General features: G+C 30.2%; 2 protein-coding genes and 3 long non-coding RNA genes across 5 annotated transcripts; 1 reads left to right on the forward strand and 4 right to left on the reverse strand.

Annotated features, from left to right (window-relative positions):
* Positions 1-6,616: 6,616 nt before the first annotated feature.
* On the reverse strand, positions 6,617-7,750 carry LOC125423257 (soyasapogenol B glucuronide galactosyltransferase). The gene has a single exon (XM_048476927.2). It carries the CDS (start codon positions 7,748-7,750, stop codon positions 6,617-6,619), a length of 1,134 nt encoding a protein of 377 aa, XP_048332884.2.
* A 5,956-nt stretch (positions 7,751-13,706) lies between these two features.
* On the reverse strand, positions 13,707-14,589 carry LOC107422971 (glu S.griseus protease inhibitor-like). Its single transcript, XM_048478080.2, has 2 exons — positions 14,400-14,589; positions 13,707-14,126 (listed from the first exon to the last, which is right to left on the reverse strand). The coding sequence occupies exons 1-2, from the start codon at positions 14,425-14,427 to the stop codon at positions 13,933-13,935; spliced, it is 222 nt and encodes a 73-aa protein (XP_048334037.2). The 5' UTR covers positions 14,428-14,589; the 3' UTR covers positions 13,707-13,932.
* Positions 14,590-15,731: 1,142 nt separating this feature from the next.
* LOC125423318 (uncharacterized) lies at positions 15,732-16,458 on the reverse strand. The gene is made up of 2 exons (XR_007241852.2): positions 16,254-16,458; positions 15,732-16,132 (listed from the first exon to the last, which is right to left on the reverse strand). It is a non-coding gene; the product is annotated as an uncharacterized LOC125423318 (long non-coding RNA).
* A 1,343-nt stretch (positions 16,459-17,801) lies between these two features.
* LOC125423317 (uncharacterized) lies at positions 17,802-19,049 on the forward strand. Its single transcript, XR_007241851.2, has 2 exons — positions 17,802-18,052; positions 18,818-19,049. It is a non-coding gene; the product is annotated as an uncharacterized LOC125423317 (long non-coding RNA).
* Positions 19,050-21,453: 2,404 nt separating this feature from the next.
* On the reverse strand, positions 21,454-22,258 carry LOC132803282 (uncharacterized). The gene is made up of 2 exons (XR_009638349.1): positions 22,022-22,258; positions 21,454-21,883 (listed from the first exon to the last, which is right to left on the reverse strand). It is a non-coding gene; the product is annotated as an uncharacterized LOC132803282 (long non-coding RNA).
* Positions 22,259-22,558: the final 300 nt, after the last annotated feature.

Genomic DNA, 22,558 nt, shown 5'->3' on the forward strand with positions numbered 1-22,558 from the left:
CTATTTTTGTCAAAAATTTGCAACCCCGTCCAAATTAAAACAAAGGAATCTCAAGTAGTTAGTTTCCCAATATTTTTCTTTAAAAAAGATTATATTATTTTATTTTTTATTTTTTGAGTGTCTATTCTCAATTTGGATGTACAAAATTGGTAAGATAAATAATCCATTTGCGGGTTTTCCCTTTACGATCGATCTGATCAATAATATATATGTTTTATGGGTTTTTATTTTTCAATATTATTCAATATTCTTGTTCAATATACAATGTCCCTTAAGTGGTTACTGACTCAGAAGATGGTTATCTATTTTTGATTTACGTAATGGAGATTAATGAAAGCTGGCGATTTGAGAAAAAAGAGGGAGGAGATTGTGGCTTCAAGCTGGACAATGTTAGAATTTTTGGCGGGCAGGTAGTCTTTGACCGGAAGCAGTCAAACTTTTATAAATTTATTGAATTTTTTTTTAATTTTTTTTTTAAGATTGAAATTGTTAATTATCGTAAATCAAAGCTATGTAAACATGATAGTGCGATACAAGTTATATTTACTCAATTGATTAATAATATATTATAGACAAAAAATTTATAAATGGGTTATTAATTATTATCTTATATACGAGTTATGCTTTACATGTATTTGCAACGTGACGCTATGCAAAGTGGGGGTGTCTCAGCTTGTGACTTTTATTCATACTCAAACTGCGAAGCTTCGACCAAAAAGAGAGAGAGAGAATGAGAGAGAGGAAAAAAGATAAAAATAAAAAAATAACCTGCAAAGCTTCTTCTTCTTCTTTTTTCTTTTTTTTCTTTTTTTTTTTTTTCCCCTAACAACCTGCAAAGCGTGTTAAACAATGATTTAACATACGGATTTATAAGCCAATTTGATTAATATTATTGATATGAGAAATTTACAATTACTAAAAGGCATTATTCTTTTTTTATTTTTATTTTTATTTTTAGAATTACTAGAAGTCTAAAAGGCATTCATATTAACAAGTTTTAAGCGAGAACATATAGCATTTTTCTCTTTTGTGGTTTCGATCTTTCACACTTAATTATTTGTCTTATTATTTAAGAAGATATCATATATATGTTGGTCATGTTGAAGAGTTTATCTTTTCTTTCTCGTTATTCATATGGTCAATTAATTAATTAAGTAGTAGAAAAATGCGAAGTTTGGATATTAAATAGGAATATATAGGATCATAATCTTGACTAATTTTTGGTAGAGGCAGATTGGTTTGGCGCCAGATGTTCTCTGAATTAAACTAGTTTTAAAGTTGTTTCAGGTAGGCTGACCCGGACAATTAATTCACAAAGTTGACATTACACGTTGAAACATGAAAATCAATATTCCACTTTATAGTTGATTTTGTCTCCAAAATTTCCCACACTAAACATGAAAATCGATATTCCACTTATTCTCTCTGTGAATAAATAAATTAAAAAGAATGTCTTGCTTTTTTTTTTTTTGTTTTATTTTATTTTTTTTTCTAATTTTTTTGGTGAAACGTGTTCTCTATATGAAGAATGTCTCTTGCTTTTCGTTTCCCTGCTTTTCAATATACTACACATACATAAGCTCTTTTTTAGTCACAGTTTTATGTGTTTTTAATTATTAAAAAAACCTGATTAACTCTTAATTAGGTCATGATCCACGTTGGACATTGCTTAAATTTTAATTTTAATTTTATTTTATATTTTCTACATAATTAGCCATGTAATTAAAGTATTGCATGCCATATCTTATTTTGGATTTGTTTAATTGAATTGGCCTTTTTTTTTTTTTAAATTACGTATAAATTAAAAAGTGGTAGGTATTTAATATAATATTATGAACCAAATAAGAGAGTTGTTATATATATATATATTCCAGGATTGGATTTCAAGCATAAGTGAAAGGAAAAGATAAAAAAAAATAAAAATAACTTCATAGTTTGATTGGAAACCAAATTATTTCTTGTGCTGAACTTTTTAGGGCAAGTTGATATTATCATTTAGAAATCCTCTAATTTGTCAGCGTCCTTTAATTAATCGTTGATGAAAATGCTGGATTAATTTCTTTCCTTTCTATTGGTTTGAATTAGGGTGTTTAAGTTTCAAAAAGAAAAAAAAAAAATAGTGTTTATATTTAAAAAAATAGTCGTAGGTTTTTAAAAAGCATTGACTTTCCCATATTTGAAGTTTGAAAGATGGTGCTATAAAGTCCAAATCAAATAAAATACGTATGAAGCAAAACTATACCAGAAACTTAAAGTGAGGGCAGCTGATAAAGTTGAAAAATAGAGAATTCCCAAGGTGGCCAGGTGCTTGATTTTATACTTATATTTCAAGCTCAAGAAAAAGAGTTATACTCTACTGTTCATAAAACCAAAAACAGGAAAAGAATTTTAATATTTTATTAAATTCATATTTTAGAAAACTAATAAATGTGACTATATAAAAGATATTTTAGAAGGAGAAAAAAAATACAATTAAAGGAATAAATCTAGGGCTCGTTTTGAATCCCATATAGCAAGGCACGATTTGTATAATTCTTTACAACATTTGGCCACACCTTATCCTGTATACGCTACTACAAGCATGCGCCCTTTATCCAAACACCGTTTATATCTAATACCAACTAAAAGTTCAGGTTTAATTTAGCAAAAAACTAAAAGATCAGGTTTAAGTTGGATTATAAAAAAAATTGCAATGTTGGATGGTGGAGTTGATAGTGGCAACGCATAAGAACACAATACCCTTCTTTGGTTTTATTTATTTTATTTTTTTTTAGACAACTATTTTTTATTTTATTTTTTACTTATATCAATATGATAATAACAAAGTAGTTATGTTGACAATAAGTATATGTTTTTTTTATATAAATTAAATATTTAAATCTGTATAATAATTTTGATAAAATAAAACATTCAAAAACATATTTAAATTTATGTCTTTTTTTAATTATATCTATTTTTTATGAAATAAAAATTATACAGTAAAAAATTATTGAAAAAAAATTAATTGTGCATTACATTATACAATATCATACCAAATGTAATCCAGTTTAATCCAATACATTTCAACAGATTTCAACTCAATCTATTATAATGGAGCATAATAAATAAACCCTCATGTTTTTCTCTCTGAGAATTTACTTCTTTAATTAGTGTTTTAATATTTTCCTAAAACCCACATTATAAAACCATCAAATCAATTTGTTGTGAACGTAACTTTCCCTTTATTAGATATTTATTAAGAGTACAATATACATCTAAAGTGCTATCCATATCTTTTTATATTATTATTTTTTTTTCTTTTTCTTGGAGTCTAAAGAATCAAACAGATTTTCTTTTCTTTTCTTTTCTTTTCTTTTCTTTTTTATTTTGGATTAAAAAACAAAGAGTGACAGATCTAATAAGACGTTATGTTTGTACTTACAAAAATTATTTACCAATATACTTCTTTTTCCATATATTATTATAATTTTTTTAATATTTCTTTAGAAACAATTTACACGTATTCAGAGTTTTCTTAGAAATCCCTGTCCTATGTAAAACAAATATGTACAAATATAACAAGCTTTATTATTATTTTTTTATACCCAATAAAATTAAAAATAAAAGGAGCGTTGCCCATAGTTTCCTAATTGGTATCACATTAAACAACGACATACCCTAAATATACAATTTTCCTTTTTTCCTTAAAAATTTCTCCAATTAGAATTCGATATTGATTTTGAGTTGGTCTTTCACTCTTCAATGGTTTCCAAATCCTTATTGACTTCTGCTTCGAAAATCAACATTTACATATCGTGGCAGGTCAAGATTGGTCAATAATTTACTACTTCCTCATGGATTTCTATAATTATTAGTCAACTGCATGTACATATATTCTGGATTTATATATTACGTATAACAAAACTATGTTCTTCCATTGAATTCCCTTTCTTTCTTCTTCTCCCAAATCTAATGGCCCTGGAATCCAAAAACAGTCAAACACAACAAAACTGGTCCGACCTTCCTACGGATCTCTTGGAATCAATCCTCAAAAAGCTCTATTTTTCCAGCATTGTCCGCTTCAAATCATTTTGTTCTTCCTGGAATAGGGCTGCTAAATCCTATACCTCTTCTAGTTTTTACAGAAAAACCCCATGGCTGATTCTTCCTAGTGATGATGAAAAAAAGTTCAGCTTCTTTAGTCTTGCAGATAACTTCGACGCCAACATCTTTAGCCCCGAAGAGAATAGATTTTACAAGCTCAAGAATGTGTTTGAAGATTTTAATATTAAAGCTTGGTGTGTGGGATCGTCACGTTGTTGGTTAGTGATTCTAGACGAAAATATACAACTTCATCTTTTTAATCAGTTTTCACGATCTAATAAATTCCTACTTCCATCGATGATCCATCTATTCGACGACGATTTTCGACGTCAACTTCATTTTCAATTTCTGTTGGCTAAAGAAACAAAACCATAATTATTCATAAAGCCGTTGTCTTATCGAATTTCACAGTTGTGATTACATATAGACACTCACTTACAAATAGACTTGCACAATAAGTATGGAGAAGAAAAATGGAGTCACTTGGGGAGCAAGAAAAGAAATTACTCTGATATAAGATGCCAGAATAATATGCTATATGCATTATACCCTAGCATCCGATCATTGTCAAGTTTAATTGAAGTTTGGGACTTTGAGGGAGGTCTTTTTCCCACCAAAGTTCCCAAAGTTAGATGCAGTAAGGATAAAATAGATTCTTCTACATGTTTTTTGGTAGAATCCACGGAGGAGATTCTGTTTGTGTCGCGGTGCATTTACGATCCTCGCGAGGGTGACGACGAAAACTGGACGAATCGATTTCATGTTCATAAAGTGGATTGCAATGAGAAGAGATTGGTCCGTGTCAAATCTTTGGAGAATCATCAAGTCCTATTTGTAAGTGGACGCGAAATTAAATCAGTATCGGCCATAGATTTTCCAGAATGCAAAGAAAATTCAATATACTTTGTAGATTTATCAGGAGGAATATGTTAAGGGTGATATAGAAGTATATGATTTAGAAGAAAATAAAGTTAGGAAATTAGGTATGGATGATAAATGGAATATTTATCTGCATTCCTTTTGGATCGGTTCTACTTCCTGTTGGATTATTCCAAGCCAATGAAATACTATTGGTTGTGAAGAAAAGGGTTCAGTTATTGAACATTAATTTTCAGTGATGATTACCATTAGTGATAAATAGGATTTTTGTTTATTCAGGATCAATCTATTTTATCAGAAATATTAGTACATTGAATTTGTTCAGGGTATGTATCAGCTTATGATTTATGAATATGATATGATTTATTTATTTATTTATTTTTGACATATGATATGGTTTAGCTGGTAGAATAATGTCCCGATTCAATCTAACTGAAAATGACGAAAAATTGAAGAAACTGCTTCTGAAGAAGGCTTATTATTGAGTGACTATTGCTTTTATTAATCAACTTATTCAAAGACCCTAGGATTCAGAAGCTTGGATAAAATACAATGTAGCGTTACATCTGGATCTTCTTCTTCTTCAAGGACATGAGCTGATCAATTAGAGCCATGAGACAGGAAAAAGCAGAAACCGCCAATCTCCACAGCTTTCTTAATTTGCCTCATTTTGAAGCTCATTAGCTCTCTTCCTCATATGTACAGCTTCTTCTCCTCCATCCATTAACAACCTCCTCTTCACTGTTTATTTGATATATATATGCGCTAGCTAGTATCAGTAGATTACATAATCAACTTTTTTTTTTTTTTTCCTTTTAAAATCTAAGAAATAATTATAGACATTTGATTTTATTTGAAGGTGCATACAGTCAATAACCCAGAAAAACTAGCATCGAAATTTAATGCTAGATTTCTCAAATCGACTGTGGTATACATCATGTAAAAAACGTAGTAAATGCAGAAAAATAAGTATTTATATTGGTTATGCATTTTGAAAAGTGTGTGCTTTACTAATTTCTTGTAACATCTTCTCTTAAATTTTTTATTTCCTTGATTTTAATTTCGCCCAAATATTAAATGTAGCACGTATTCCATATCCATACTTCCACGTCCACAAATAAGGCCCAATTCTCAAATAGAAATGACGAGAGTAATAATAAGACGGGCCCATCGCCTATCAAACTATGGACTCGCAGCAAAGATCAATTCTAGTCAATCGTAAATTTTAAAACTAACAAATTATACATTTGTGTAGTTCCTGATTAATCGTTTTATCATCTTAAAATCCAAATTTTTTTTTTATTTTTTTATATTTTTACACCGATGTGGCATCATTGAAATGAGCCTTTTTTTTTTTTTTTTTATTTATTGTGGGGGTGGGGGGGCATAGTATATAATGAAGACTTAAAAAAGGGACAGAAAATAATAAGTTTTCTAGAAATCCAAAATACCAATAATTCTTCATTAATATAAAGTAGCACAACATTTCTAAAACATCTAACTAACTAAAAAACAACAAAGAAAAGAAAAAGAAAGAAGAACCACAACTAGCTAGCTACCCAGGGACTGATTTTGCAGTTGATCTACCATTTCCTCTTATTAATCAAGTGACTCTACGATTCAAAAGTTAATTAGCTCAACTACAATGCTAACATTAATTCTTCAACTTCTTCAAGGTCTTGAGCTCATCGATTAGAGCCAAGAGACTGGAATAAGAAGAACCTCCAATCTCCACAGCTTTCTTTGCTTCATCTTGAAGCTTACTAACCCTTTTCCTCATATCCACAGCTTCTTCTCCTCCACCCATTAACAACCTCACCGCTTTCTCAACCTCCTCTCTCTTCACAACCAAACCTCCTCCTTCATTTCCCCAATCTCTCCACTCCTTCACTCCCACAGCCACTCCAATTCTCAGCACATCAACCAGAAGCTTCTCGTTGAAAAATTGCTCTGCAAACATGGGCCAAGTGATCATCGGCAACCGGGAATTCAACCCTTCAAGCATCGAATTCCAACCGCAATGCGTCACCATTCCACCGATTGCAGGGTGGTCCAGAATCACCATCTGCGGTGCCCAACCCTTGATGATAAATCCATTTCCGCTTTCCTTCATTCTCTCTTCGAAACCCTTTGGAAAAGCCTGTTCGTATTCATCGTTTTCCTTTTTCCGGACTACCCAGATGAATGTGTGACCCGAAGATTCAAGTCCATTAGCGATCTCGTTGAGCTGGTTTGCTGGTAGCTTTGTTAGTCCTCCGAAACTGACGTAAAGAACCGAATTTTGAGGTTTGGAATTGAGCCAATCTATGACCTCGAGACGATCTTCGCTGCCGGAGATTTTACATCTCTCTGTTTTTTCAGAGAGATCCTGATTTGCCCATAAAGAAACCGGTCCCAAACTCCATGATTTCAATCCTATGGTAGTCGGAAAATGCTCCTCGTAAGCCTTTTCGAGCTCGTGGAAGCTATTCATGAGAATACCGTAGCTCTTTTCCTCTGCCTCTGTAATGGGTTCCATTAAATGTGTGAAATGCGTAGTCGTTCTGAGCCAATCCGGTAGCTGCGAAATCAGCATTTCTATCTTATGAGGCAAACCAGGCAGCGAAACTATATCAACAGCATCAGAGTTTATGGAGTTCTTGTGGGGTTGATAGGTTCGGACACAATGCTCGGCGCAGAGTGAGAAATAACTAGTACCACGGAAGGCTAATCTAGGGATTCCCAATTCATCAGCGAGATCGAGTGTCCACGGGAAGAACATATCGGAGACGATACAGTCCGGTCGCATTTCGCGGATAAGATGTTCTATGGATTGTCTGAGAAACACTTGGTAGCCTTGGTAGAGTGGAAATAGCATTTCCATGGAAGTGATGGCGTGGAGGTTTTCAATGCCGTGAGGTAGGCCTACTTGAGCCGAAGGGAACTGAAGGATGTGGGTTCTAATCCGGTGACCGGATTTGAAATCGCGGTCGATGTTTTTCTTGGAAAAGAGCAGCATTGGCTTGGGTAGCTATAATGGTAACATCCACACCATGCTTAGCAAACACTCTGGCCTCGTCCACCATGGGGATCATATGGCCTGCACTATAGAATGGAAGAAAAACCATCTTTAACTTATCACTTTCTGAGTCCATGGTGATAATAATGATGGTGATGATCTCTCTGGGAAAGGGTGTTTTCTTATATGCTACACTAAAAGTGGACGAGCTGAACGGTACTCTGTATATATTTATAAAAAGAAAAATGATTTTTATCACATAGTTGATATCCCAGTAGATTTGGCAGTAGATTTGGTGGTCTGTATCCATGAGTGATTTGGTACAAGATATAAATGAAGTATTTGATAGCTGTTTGCAGGATTTCCATGGAGAGGGGACAATCTCTGCTTGGTTCACGATCTCATGTGATTTTTTGTTTTTTTGGTGAAACACGATCTCATGTGATTGAGATGCAGGATATACAGCATTAAAATATTTTTGGATTTCAAGAGAGGGCATGTATCTCCTACTTTAATGTTTAAATTTAGATACATCTTCTATGCTAACGTCGCTTATGTTTAGAAATTTATAGAATTAGATTAATCATTACCTATTACCCAATATAACCATTATTAATGTTTGGGCTTGTATTGTTTATGCTCTTGCTTTTGATTTAATGGAATTTCAGTTTTAGCCAAAAAAAAAATTATATTATTAATAGAGAAGTTTGGTTAAATTTTTTAATTTTTAAAAATTAATATATATATATATATATATGTAAATTTTTGCTATAAAATGTTTGTATGTGCAGGCATTTAGCCTGCTACATTTTACATGTAACAATTTAACAAGATAATGAATTACGTGTAATTTAGCTTGGTATAATATAATATATGTGGCAAACTATATATATAGAAGTGAATTTATGGTACTTTTACTAAAGTGCCTTTTAGTGACCATATTGGTTTTTAATTTTTAGTTTTTTTTATTAATATTTTGTTGTTCATTGGTTACAATTTTAATAATTAATTAAGATATCTAGCAATTCTAACATTTTTCTTGAAATAACACTAACTACCACATAAAAGTAAAGCAAATAACAAAGTTAATTAAAAAAAAAATCATAAACCAATATGTTACCAAACACCACCTTACTAAAACTTTCATCAAAAAACCAATTAAAAAAAAAAAAAAAAACACTTAACTAAAGCTGTCACAGACTCACATACCTTGCATAAAATGTGTTTTCTAAAATGAGTTGGCAACTTTCTATTGGCAAAGCACCTAAGCCTATGACAGTTCAGAGTTGACCTAGTTGCTGAATAATTTGTCATGACTCGTGATGCAGCCTCTTTTTTTTTTCTTTTTTTTCTTTTTTAAGTATTTTGGTCTGGCTGAATGCGCGCTTCAATGTTTCTACTCCAATAATTATAAATATCAACGTTAAGTCCATAGAGCATCACAAGGTGCATCATTCTGATCAGAGCCCCCCAAAAAAAAGAAAAAAGAAAAAAAAGAAAAAAAAAGGTGCATCATTTTGGTACAAATGTATAGAATTTGATGCAATTTGTGCTGCAGTGGTGGATTAAACGTTGCAACATTTTGAGGCCGTATGGTCAGAAACATCAACATCCCAGCATATGAGCTGGTTCAAGCTTCATCAGCTCCCAAACAAAAAAAAAAAAAAAAAAAAAAAAATTGCAACATTTTAGTGTGAATGAACAGTTTTGCATTAAATTTGATGTATAATTGTTTAATGTTTAATTTACTATTTGTATCTTTTTTATTTATTTAAGTTTTAAAAATTCATAAAACAATATTCAATATTATAATAATTTTATAATTTTTATCCCAAATACATATTTTTAACAAAATCAATTACTTTTTAATACCAACAAATAATAATGTTGCGTTTGTCCCATATTTATAATTTTATATGCAGTAAAATTAATATGTAAATAATATAAAATGTTAAGTGCAATATAAAAATGATAATATTAAAATTTTTAATGACATTAGTATATTAGTTTCTACAATTTTCTTAAATAATTAAATATATTATTGGATCAATATGAAAAAAAGAAGATAAAAACTTGAGAAATTATAAAAAATAATATAAAAATAAATAATAAAATATTCTTTTTTTATGTTAAAAATTATATAATAGGTTAGAAATAAATTACTGTTTGATGTAATTTTTATATTATTTTAATATAAAATTTGTATCATTTTAATGCGATGGATGGGAAATGCTTCGGTTGCTGGGTTTTCGATGAAATCCCAGCTTTCAGCGAAAGGAGATGGCAAATGCCATTTCCATGTACTGCCTCAGCCGAGTTCATTGAAAAAAAAAAAAAAAAGAGAAAGTTGTAAATATTAATAATGGAAGAGAGGAAAAGAAAAAGCTAAATACTACTGTAACCTCGTGTGGTACAAATCCTAAGGCAAATCATGTTCTTCCAAGATCATTTGAAAAAGAAAAAAAGAAAAAAATAGTCGATTAGAAGTCGATGTGACATTTTCCAAGATATAAATGAAGTATTTATGATTTGGTACAAGATATAAATAAAGCATTTAATGCCGTTCACATATGCAGGTGGCGTGCCCCCTCAGCGAGAAAATCTTCAGTGCAACGGTGGTACCAGCTGATTTGGTACCACTCCAAAAGATTTAACACCATCTGTTAAAAATTTACCACATCAGTTTTTATTTTTATTTTTTTTTCCAATTTGCCACTCCAACTAATTAATTGCCACCTGTTTAAACATTTGCTACCTGTTAAACATTTGCCTTGTAGAATTTAACATTATCCAACATTATCCAGCTCACCGTTTCTTTTTATGAAAAAGTAAAATTTATTTAAAAAAAAAAAATGCACCCAAAGGAAAACCAAGCAGGTAGTGATGTCTCCAGGACCTTTCTTTTTTTCAAGGCAATTTTATATTTATCACCAATAATGCGGTCACTCCGACAACTGCCGAAAACAATAACAAACATGAAAAATATCTTCAGGAATATCGAAACCAAACAGAAAAGAGTTTCGCTTTTGGGTTTGTACGGCCTCAAGTGCATAAATAACCCTTCAAGAAATCTGGGACCAGGGGAAGAGAAGAGAGTGTATAAAGTTTGGGTCTCCAAAATAAAATCTCGTCTTCCAGGTTTCTGGGTTGAATGACCAAGAAAATAGAGGGTATAATCTAAAATCTAATATGTTGAAAAGAGGGCATAATGTGTGGGTCTTTATTTCAGATTTCTACGGCTTTTCTTGAGGTTTCTGAAAGTGTGCTTCTTTTACTTTGACGTTTTCTTAAGGTTTGGGGTTTGTATTTTCCTTTTTTTTTTTTTTCAACTTATTTTCGATTTACAAGATTTGGGATACTGTTTGTTTTTTTTTTTTTTTTTCTTTTTTGGGAGTTAGTATTTCAGATGATTTTAAATGTGAATGTTTCTGGGTGAATAGTCTGCTCAAAATATTATAATCTTATTTTATTGCTTTTACAAAAAATTATCAATTAAATTTGAGACTAAATAAACAGAGATTAAAATTAAGTTGAAAAACGGACTTCTCCAAAAGAAGCAATAGAGCTGAAGAAGAGTCCCCATTGCCAAACCGAAGTTTAGTATGCTTTCTGCGTTGAATGACCAGCAAGATGACTCTAGAAGAAGTGATATTTTCAAGCTGCAGCTCGGCAACAGAAGTAACAGCGATGGCCTGCCACCGGCTGCTTGTGAATCTGAGTCGGAGTCCTGCTCCTTGAAAATTTTCTACCGGTCTCACAGTAGCCGCCAGTGACTTCAGGCACAGCTGAAGAGGAAAACAATGAAATCCTAAATGGCCGGCTAAAATATTTAAATTTTCTTATTTATTTATTCTTTTATAAAGATTTATCTTTTGGATAAAAGAAGAAAATAATTTAAAATAGGTAAATTGTATATTTTTAATTGACGTGATAAACTTAACTTATGTTTATTTTTAACAAATGGTATTCAGTTATTTTTGAAGTGGTACCAAATCAGCCGGTACCACCGTTGCACTGAAGATTTTCTCCGTGCCAAGGTATCTTCGATGATGTTGTTCTGTTGGGTCAATATCTCAGTAGATGCAAGTTTGTTTGGGCCCCAAGATTAGCAAATAAAATGACCCATAATGTTTGTAGTTGGGCAGCATCACAGGTTGTCATGGGTCAGCTTGATTCAGGAGAGAGTATACATGAGCAAGCCTCTTGAATCTAGATTCTTTGTAATGTCGTTTTTTTGTTTTTTTGTTTCTATATGAATCCTAGTTTTCAAGAAATAATAATAAAAAAAATGAAGTATTTAATAACTGTTTGCAGGATTTCTATGCTTCATTTTAAAGGTACATTTTCTGTGATCTGGAGTGATATTGGTGCTCTGCTTTAACCCGTTGGAGAGAGGACAATCTCTGCTTGGTTCATTTTAAAGGTACATTTTTGTTGAATGAACAGTTTTACATTAAATTTGATGTATTATTGTTTACTGTTTAATTTACTATTTATGTCTTTTTTATTTATTTAAGTCTTAAAAATTTATAAAACAACCTTCAATATTATAATAATTTTATAATTTTTATCCCAAATACATATTTTTAACAAAATCAATTACTTTTTAATACCAAAAAATAATAATGTTGTGTTTGTCCCATATTTTTAATTTTATATGCAGTAAAATTAATATGTAAATAATATAAAATGTTAAGTGCAATATAAAAATGATAATATTAAAATTTTTAATGACATAAGTATATTAGTTTCTACAATTTTCTTAAATAATTAAATATATTATTGGATCAAATGAAAAAAAGAAGATAAAAACTTGGGAATTATAAAAAAAAAATATAAAAATAAATAATAAAATATTCTTTTTGATGTTAAAAATGATATAATAGATCAGAAATAAATTACCGTTTGACGTAATATTTGAACTATTTTAATATAAAATTTGTATCATTTTAAGCGATGGATGGGAAATGCTTCGGTTGAGATGGCACATGCCATTTCCGTATACTGCCTCAGCCCAAGTTCATTAAAAAAAAAAAAAAAAAATTTGTAAATATTAATAACGGAAGGAAAAAAAAAAAAAAAAAAAAAGCTAAACACTAGTGCAAACTCAAGTGGTACAAATCCATGTTCTTCCAAGATCATTTGAAAAAGAAAAAAATCGTCGATTAAAAATCGATGTGATATTTTCCAACAGTCTAGATCCAAATTTCCTGATGATTGACGTTCATTTTAAATTAAAGCTTAGCTATTATTTTTATATATTTATTTATTTTTAGGATACCTAAATTACTATTTAAAAAAAAAAAAAAAGGTTTCCACCCATACCGATTCAAACATTAATCATTAATCATGAAAGAAAATCCCCACGCTATTCCCATTTTTGGTTGAATATCCCCACTCTATGACTTGTGGTCTGTTTAGGCTTGTGTTTTGGTGAAATTTGGGTAATGTCTGTAAACTTGGCCCCTTAAATAAAATTGCTGACACATTGAATTTTCTTCACCCTGCCTATTTAAGTTGTCTTAAAATACCTTTACAAAAACTAATTATAAGAAAGATACGGTTTGGTAACATTTGTTCTTTAATTTTTATTTTTGGTTTTTAATTGTATAGTTTGTTTGTTCAAATATTTATGAGTATTAATAAGTGGAAGAATTTAACAAAAATAATATATATATACACGAGAGAATTTTAAGCAGTAGACGGTTAGTATATTTTTTAAATATTGATTTTGATATATATCATGTATAATAAAATCAATATTTTTATTTAAAAAATATTAATTTTGAATGCGATTTTAAATACATCTTAAATACATCTGTATACAGATTATACATACATATGATTACTCTCTAGGCTCTAAACTCCATAGAGAGAGAGAGAGAACAATAATTGGTTGGAATTACAGCAAGAACCATTTATAAACAAATTCAAATTCAAAATTGTAAACAAATCTAGAAACTGCGTGATAATTAGCCAATTTTGGGTACCGATTTAACAAAGCCACCTTCATCGACCCAAACACGGACCCTATCGCACCGGAAATCGGCGGTAACCATTGATCCTTCCTTCACTGTTTGGGCTCTGACTTTTGGGTTTTCTTTGTTGATGAATTCTGTTGCTGCTTCTCCATTTGTTCCCACCAGCTCTGGCCATGAACTCTTGTCTGAAAATCATTGAACCAACACTAATATATTAATATTAAATACAGTGTCAATTTAAGTTGCTTGACTAATTCTGTTAAACATTTTCCATGGCATTACATATATATCCGTATGGTTAGTTTATCATCTAGAAATCCTGTAAAAAATTTTATCATGAAAACCTTTAATTATATGTAATTGGGCAATAAAAAAAAGCGAAAAAAATGTGCTTTATTACATATAATCAACGAAAACTGATTCAGTATACATATATATATACAAAATGCAGTGCTTACCGGTACTGCTGCTGCAATTACTTGCCATCTTGATGTTCACACGCAATTTTGTTCCTTACTGATTACTTTTTCTTTGATCCTGGTATGTATTAGTGCGCATAGAAAATGGGCTTTTATAGGCGAGAAAGAGAGAGAAATACATGATCAGTTTTTTTTTTTTTTTTGGGATTTTGTGTACGGCCGGCAAGACTCAAAGAGTTTGAAATTGGACTAATTGTCGTTTTGCGCATTCAGGCAGAAGATATTTATATAGTTTATATATATGTAGATTTAATATAAATATAATACTAATGATGAGGCTGTAGGTCCTTTAAAAAGAACAGAAATTGGAATCCGCCTAGAAAGGACGAGATATTAATAAACTATTTTTTTTAAATTTTTTTTTTGGTAGATAGACATGAATCCACTAGGGTATATAATTTGAAGTATATTTTATTAGAGTTTGGCCTTGTTATTGATCTGTACAAGAAACAAGGACATATGCCTCACAAGATAACTGACAAGAATACCAAACCAAATGGAACAAATTGAAGCACCTAGAGAGTTTCCTATTGCAAAAGGCCAGCTACTCATTTATTCATCAAATTTAAAAATCAATTAAGCAAAGGGAACTTAGGAAATTTTGCGTAAATTATTAGAAAATATATTCTACATGATTAAAAACTTTAAAACTTTATTCCTTTTAATTTTGCTTTTCACTGTTTTTTTTTTCTCTGGAGATTTGATATTTCCCAATGTCCAGGGAAGTCTTTGGATACTGATATTGCTACGTTCAGAATATTCACCAATATATGGTATTCCTCGGGTGCTCTATCATGGGTATGGAAGTGGTGAAATGAGTTGTTCAATACTTTGATCCCTTGAATGTGATTGGGCAGAGGATGAAAAATATTGAAAAACCGACTAGCTGTTTCATAGTTTTAATACTTTTTTCATTAAAAAAAAAAAAAAAAAGAATTATGGGGAATAAACACACAAATAGGAAGAGAACCAAAAAAAAAAAAAAAAAAAAAAAACAATGCTCACATTATCAAATAAGAGCTATATGGATACAGAAAGATTTAAAAAGAAAAAAAAAAAAAAAGCCGAAAGAATCTTTTAGTAATAAAAATGGATTTTTGTATCCTGTAAAATGAGCCACCCAAACAAAACTGGTTCTCTATATGACACCCAAAAAGGCTTTGTACAAATATGGGTAGTGGGCCTTCTTTCCCTATCTCTATAAATGTGGGTAGTGGGCCTTCTTTCCCTATCTCTATTGGCATCAGTATATCGCATTGGTTTTTCCTGATACTAATATTAAATTTAAAACCTTTCATGTGATATTGAAAATAAAAGAAATTACAACAAAAAGCATATCTTATTTATTTTTCATTAACATAACAAATAGAGAATAATACATAGGATCATCTCCTTAATTATTTCCTTTTGCATGAATTATTTTACATACTACACAAATAGTAACGAACATATATATTTGCTATTGATGATCAAGTAGGCAATCCCTCAAGCATTTTGAGGCACACAAATATATAGAGCCTAACCAATTTTCGGAACTCTTACAACAATGCCATAAGTGTTAACCCAAACCCAAACCCTTTCACAACTGAAGTTCAAGATGACTGATGAGCCTTCGTCCACAATAATAGCATTCACAAGAGGGTTCTCTCTCTCAATTATTTGTTCAGCTACTTTCCCTTCCTTTCCTACAAGCTCTGGCCATGAACTCTTTCCTATAACATATGCATACATACATACCCAAAACTTAGATAAATTAGTTAAACAAAAGTTTAATATTTATATATGAAATAATGCATAAAACAGGAAAATAAAAAGACTAGCACGATGTATTACCTTCACAAACCGTACTCATCCTTGCAAGGAAGTAAATATATATATATATATATATATCAAACTCTTTTCTTTTCCTTTCTAAGTTTGTATTGAAATTTGCTTCGATTTCTGATTTTGTGTCTCTAGAAGACGTTTATTTATAGGGATTCGTTTCTTGAACTTGTTGTTCACTATTTGATTTTTTTCTTTTTTTGGTTGTTATCCATAAAATGTTTAATAGTTTAATATATGCACGCAAGAGAAAGAAAAGTATACAGCTTATATTTGAAATTTTGACCCCCTTATATATATCATACTAATCTTCACCAGAAAGTTTATTGTGTTTTCTTGAATGCTAGGTGCGGCAATGAAATTATTAATTGACTAGTTCAATATTTAAATGCTATTATTGTACATTTAAACGTGAAGGGCATGGTATATACATTTGCCCCGGGTACAGAACCTCGAAAGCACGAGAAGATCAGAATGATGACAAAATCACCGGACATCATTCTTGGGCTTATTTTTTAGTAATCTAATATATTCTAATATTTTATATATTAAGAAGTACTTTTTTTTTGTTCGTAAAAATATATGAATAAGTACTTGTTATTTAAAAGAATTAATTAAACTTCTTTGTTTAATTAAAAGGAATTTTGTCTTGGAAAACAGAAATGTTGAAAAAGTTTGAGCATTCACAAGAGGAATCTTCCCTCTCAATTTGTCGCATGATGAGCAACTTTTGTGTACAATTATTTGAGGAAAGACTATCTATAGAGAATGATTTTAAATTTACAATGCACGATATTAAGTTTTCAAGGAATGCCCCAACGTATATAACCTCTGAAGCACTAAAGACTAGAACATTAAATCACCAATGGCATACCTAATTCTTCGAGACATTCTCAAATATCTTATATATGGTTAAGAAGAACAAAAGGAAAAAAGATTCGCAACCAGCCCATATATGTAAGCTAATTAAGTAGTTAATTCTATATACAATTTTTATATTAATTTTATTTGTTAGGAAATTTGTAGTTGAGGTTGATATTGTAGCAAATAGCTAGATGGGTAATCAAATATTATTACATACTGAAGGCACTAATAATCAAATGAATAAATAATAATTAATAAGGAATAAAATCAAAGTCAAGATTATTGACAATTTTATGTATGCGTACGAAATTGTACAAATTTGTTTTGATAGATGATATTGTTGACGCAATTGGAGGCAGACAGTAAGGATTTGTATATGAAATGTTATCTTATCTATTTTTTCCTTAAAAGGAAAAAGAAAAAGGAAAAAAGACCTCTTTTATTGATTATTTTCGGGGCACAAGGAACTTTCTCTACGGTTGCTCTCTATGGCGGCCGGCAATTGGATGTAATTGAAAGAGAACATATATATATATATATATATATGTGTGTGTGTGTGTGTGTATATTGAATTGGATTTTCATGATATGGTCAATAATTTATGATGTACATTCAAATCCGTTATATATATTGTCTGCAAACAACCCAAGCCATGAATATTGACGAAGCTGGCTAGCTCGTTCAGTTGAATTAAAATGGATTTAACTCGATCACAGGGATATTATTGCTTCAAATTTTGGACTTTTCTCTTCCGTGAGCCAATCAAACTTAAGACTTTTATACGAAGGTAACTGCAGCTACAAAGTCAAACATGATATCCATTACAACACAACAAAAAAATCCATCTATATATATATGTACATCTGATCATATATTATATATCAAATCAAATTTCAAAAGCAAATTACAGTATAAACAAAAGGATATGGCTTCATCTTGTCCCGGTATGTGATGCTTGCACATTAATTATATGTGTTATTTATTATATATACATGATTATGTATGCTTGTTCTTTTTGCTCTATAATCTTGCTATCGATGGATATTGATGACCGTATGGTGCTGGATACATTTAGGTGTTGGTGATGTTGTGCAGTAATAGCAAAACCATACATATATCTATATATATATATATATATATATATATATATATATATATATATATATATATATATATGTGAATATCAATATTATAAAAATTTATGAATATAATTGAAAATAAAAATTATTATTTATAAAAAATTAAAGATTATTGTTGACAATAATTTTTTTTATTTGTATCCGTACAAATTTATAATATAGACATCCACATTATAATGAAACTATATATACATACATATATATATATATATATATATATAAGAATTTGATCTAGTAAACAGTACTAAATTATATGACTAGCAACTTATGTAATTGATACAATATAATAATAAACAGGAAGACAAAATATAAACTATATATATATATATATATATATATATATAAATTTTTACTTTTTTTTTTCACATAATTTTACTGGTTCACTAATAATCTATCGATTGTACCTCTATATTGGTCTATCCATGATTTGCACATTTTATAATACATCATAAAATTAGCAAATTGCCAACTAGATCATAATTAAATATATATATATATATATGAACATTTATATGTCTTTACATGTACATAGTGAAAATTGTTAAATTTGGTGGTGTTTGTGTTTTATAGTTATAGGTAAGAATTCTTGGCCTGAGCTTTTGGGAACAGAAGGGAAGGCTGCAGTGGAAATAATCGAGAGAGAGAATCCGAATGTGAAAGCAAGCATTGTGTTGGAGGGATCGTTTGTGACCGCTGACATTCGCTGCGACAGGGTTCGTGTTTGGGTTAACACAAATGGGATTATCATCTCGGTTCCCAATGTTCGTTAGATCTGCACAAGTTGATCATCAGCATCATCGATCATCCATATCACACAAATTAATTCACTAATTTATATTATATATGGCTTTTATCATGTATTAATATTATATATATATATATATATTGGTTCTTCTATCTTATAATTAATCAAGTTTCTATCTTATCACATTATATATATGTGTGTGTACTTTCCAATTACCAAATGAAATAAAGAGTTTCTATATGTGTTGTGTACTTGCCAATTATCCAATGAAATAAAGAGTTTCTATAAATTCTGTATATGAGTTGCAAATAAATAAATCAGTCTTCGTTGTTTGATCTGTAACGCTGGAAGGGGACCTTCGGTTCCTTACAGTGGCAGAACCAGGTATATCTTTAGGGGGGAGGGGGGTGTTATAAATAGATGAGTTTGGTGAAGTTAGTTTAGTAAAAAGCCACATACACCCATATACTCGAAGATGTGTAGGCAAGTCATGCCATATCCTTTTAGTTTAGAAAAATATTGTAATTATACTTTTGAAAAGCACAAATTTATCCTAGATTATTATCAACGAATAACGACATAAAAGAATTGTTAATTTAATTTTTAATAATTTTATATGAATCGTCTTTATAAAAATAGTATTTAGATGATACTTTTTTTTAGGTCGTATACGAACCTTTATTTTGATGGATTATTAAATTATAAATAACAATGTTATAGGATTTTTAATTATTTTAGTTAAATGAAAGATACCAACAAAAATCAAATACTAAAATATAAAAAAGTATTTATAAAAAAAAATAAAACTAACTAAAATACCATTACTTTAAAAAGTAAAATAAATGATCAATACCAAAAATTCTAATAACAACTAAATAAAATAAATATTAAATTTTAAAAACAATAATACTTATCACTACTTAAATCTTAATGCATAACTATATCAATATCTACTAATTAAATACATTTAGTTTATGATTTATAAATATATGTAAAAGATAATAATACATATAAAGAAGTTAAACATCTGATTAAAGGGGACAATTATCTATTTAAAGAATTATTTATTAATTTTTTGAAAATTAATAGTATATATCTAACAAACAAAATTGAAAAGCTTGGGGGGCATGGCCACCCTACCCTATAAAGTTGCTCGGCCACTATTTCCTTATAATTTTCTACCATCATTTTCTATAAAATCCCACCTTTTCATAAAAATGAGTTTTTTTTTTTTTTTTCATTTGCTAATGCTTTTAAATAATATGAGACTACATATTGGTGAAAAAGGATGAAATATTCTTAATTTCTTAAGAGCATAGAAGGAATGAGAGAGCAGAAAGAAAGCCGGAAAGAATCAAGATGAGGTTGGAAAATATACTTAAATACCTCTTCCATACTGTGAACATAGAAATAACTACCTCTACATGATGTGGGACAAGCTAGCTGAAATAATACTAATAGTAATTAAATATAGATAACCCCGCATACACTCAAGCCAATCCATGTAAGGATAGGCTCATGAACATGGAAACTTCGGGGAAAATGGTTGGTTGTGTTCCATATCAATTATTCTCCTCTACAAGAAATGCTACGCCAGTGTTGATTCTTCAAAGATTTGCTCCTACTGTTTCGGCACAGTTTCTGGGGATTGTTGTTTCACTTGCTTAGATTGCAATCGCCAAGTTCACCAATATTGCTTCTCCTAGCCCAAATCCCTAGCGAGTTGAAGAGGGGTAATTTTGAGCAATAGAACGGTACAAGGAAGAGAAGAAGTGGTTTGGAATCTAGGATTCTTTGACAATGGAGATCTTGAAAACGGTGTTAAAAGATGTGGTAAAGTGGTAAAGGATGCAAATTCCATGGCAGAGAAGAAGATTGAGGCGGCAACGAAAGTCCGAGAGAAAGCAGTGAGGAAATGGATGAGCGTATTGTAGTGTATTTAGTGTATAAATTTTTAAGTATGGAAGTTTTTTATAATGATATTTTGTTGATGGATATTGTAGGAATATTAAAAAATTATTAAAATTGTAGTGCTTTTAATAATTTTTGTAATGTAAATATAACTGCCTTGTTATAGGCCAAGAGGAAGAAAAAAATTCTATGTATGACATCCAAAAAGGGTATGAACATTACAGGTGTTGGGCCTTCTCTGTCAATTAGAAAAAGAGTTACAGTAAACCAACACATCTCACTCTCACGCATGTACACTTAATAGGGGAAAGGTTTAAGTGTATAAACTATTCTCGAGTTGTTCTGTAATTAAGATATTTATTATTAGAGAAGAAGGAAGAAAAAAGATGAGATTACCCATTAGATAACATTAAAAATATACATATAAATGTGAAATTAATACTTTAATTACGGATACAATTTCTTTGGACACAACCCAATTAGTATTGTTTTCTTACATAATATAAGATATATTGAGTTTGAAACCTTTCTTGTGAGATAAATAATAATATTTACGGAGGAAATAATATCTTATTTACTTTCCATAGACATAACAAATGGAAAATAATGCATACAATCATCTTCTTAGTTATTTCCTTTTGCAGGAATTATTTTACATAGTACAAACAGAAACAGTAACAAACATATATATATATATATATATATTTGCTAGAGGATCGAGAAGGCCTCCCCTCGAGCATTTTGAGGCATATATATAAACATATAGATATATATATATATTAGTTCCTAACCAATGGTAGGAACACTCACGACAATTCCAGAAGTGTTAACCCGAACCCAAACCCTATCACAACGGAAGTCGGTTGTGACTTCTGCGTCTTTGTCCACAATAATAGCATCCACAAGAGGATTCTCTCTCTCAATTGTTTCTTCAGCTACTTTCCCTTCCTTTCCCACAAGCTCTGGCCATGAACTTTTTCCTATATATAACACATGCGTAAATATACCCAAAATTAGATAAATTAATTAAACTAAAGTTTATGCCTTTATATATTAATATATGAAATTATATATATATAAAACAGGACAATAAAAGGACTAGCAAAATGTATTATTACCTTCGCACTCCGTACTCATCCTTGCAGCAAAGTAATATATCACACTCTTTTCTTTTTCTTTCTAGATTTGTATTGAAATTTGCTTTGATTTGTGATTTTGTGTTGTGCGGAGATCTCTATTTATAGGGATTAGTTTCTTGAAATTGTTGGTCTATTGACTTTTATTTTTTTTGGTTGTTATCCCTAAAATGTTTGAAAGTGTGATTCATTCATACAAGAGAAAGAAAAATATGTTGCTTTATATTTTCGTTGAATTCTTGATGCGACTATGAAATTATTAATTGACTAGATCAATATTTAAATGAAATTTTTGTACATTTATCTTTAATTTTTAATTTTTTAAAGAAAAACTTGAAGGGCATAGGTAGGATTTACGTTTACTGCCACGTACATAACCTCGAAAGCACACGAGAAGCCCAGAACAATGAAAAATAATATCTTATATATTAAGAAGTACCGTCACTTCAAAAGAATTAAAGCTTTTTTCCCCTTCAGTTTTCTTCAAAATTTAATGAGGAAATATTGCTGAAAAAGTGT

The sequence above is a fragment of the Ziziphus jujuba genome, chromosome 3 (genome assembly GCF_031755915.1).
Source record: "Ziziphus jujuba cultivar Dongzao chromosome 3, ASM3175591v1".
Classification (NCBI taxonomy): domain Eukaryota; kingdom Viridiplantae; phylum Streptophyta; class Magnoliopsida; order Rosales; family Rhamnaceae; genus Ziziphus; species Ziziphus jujuba.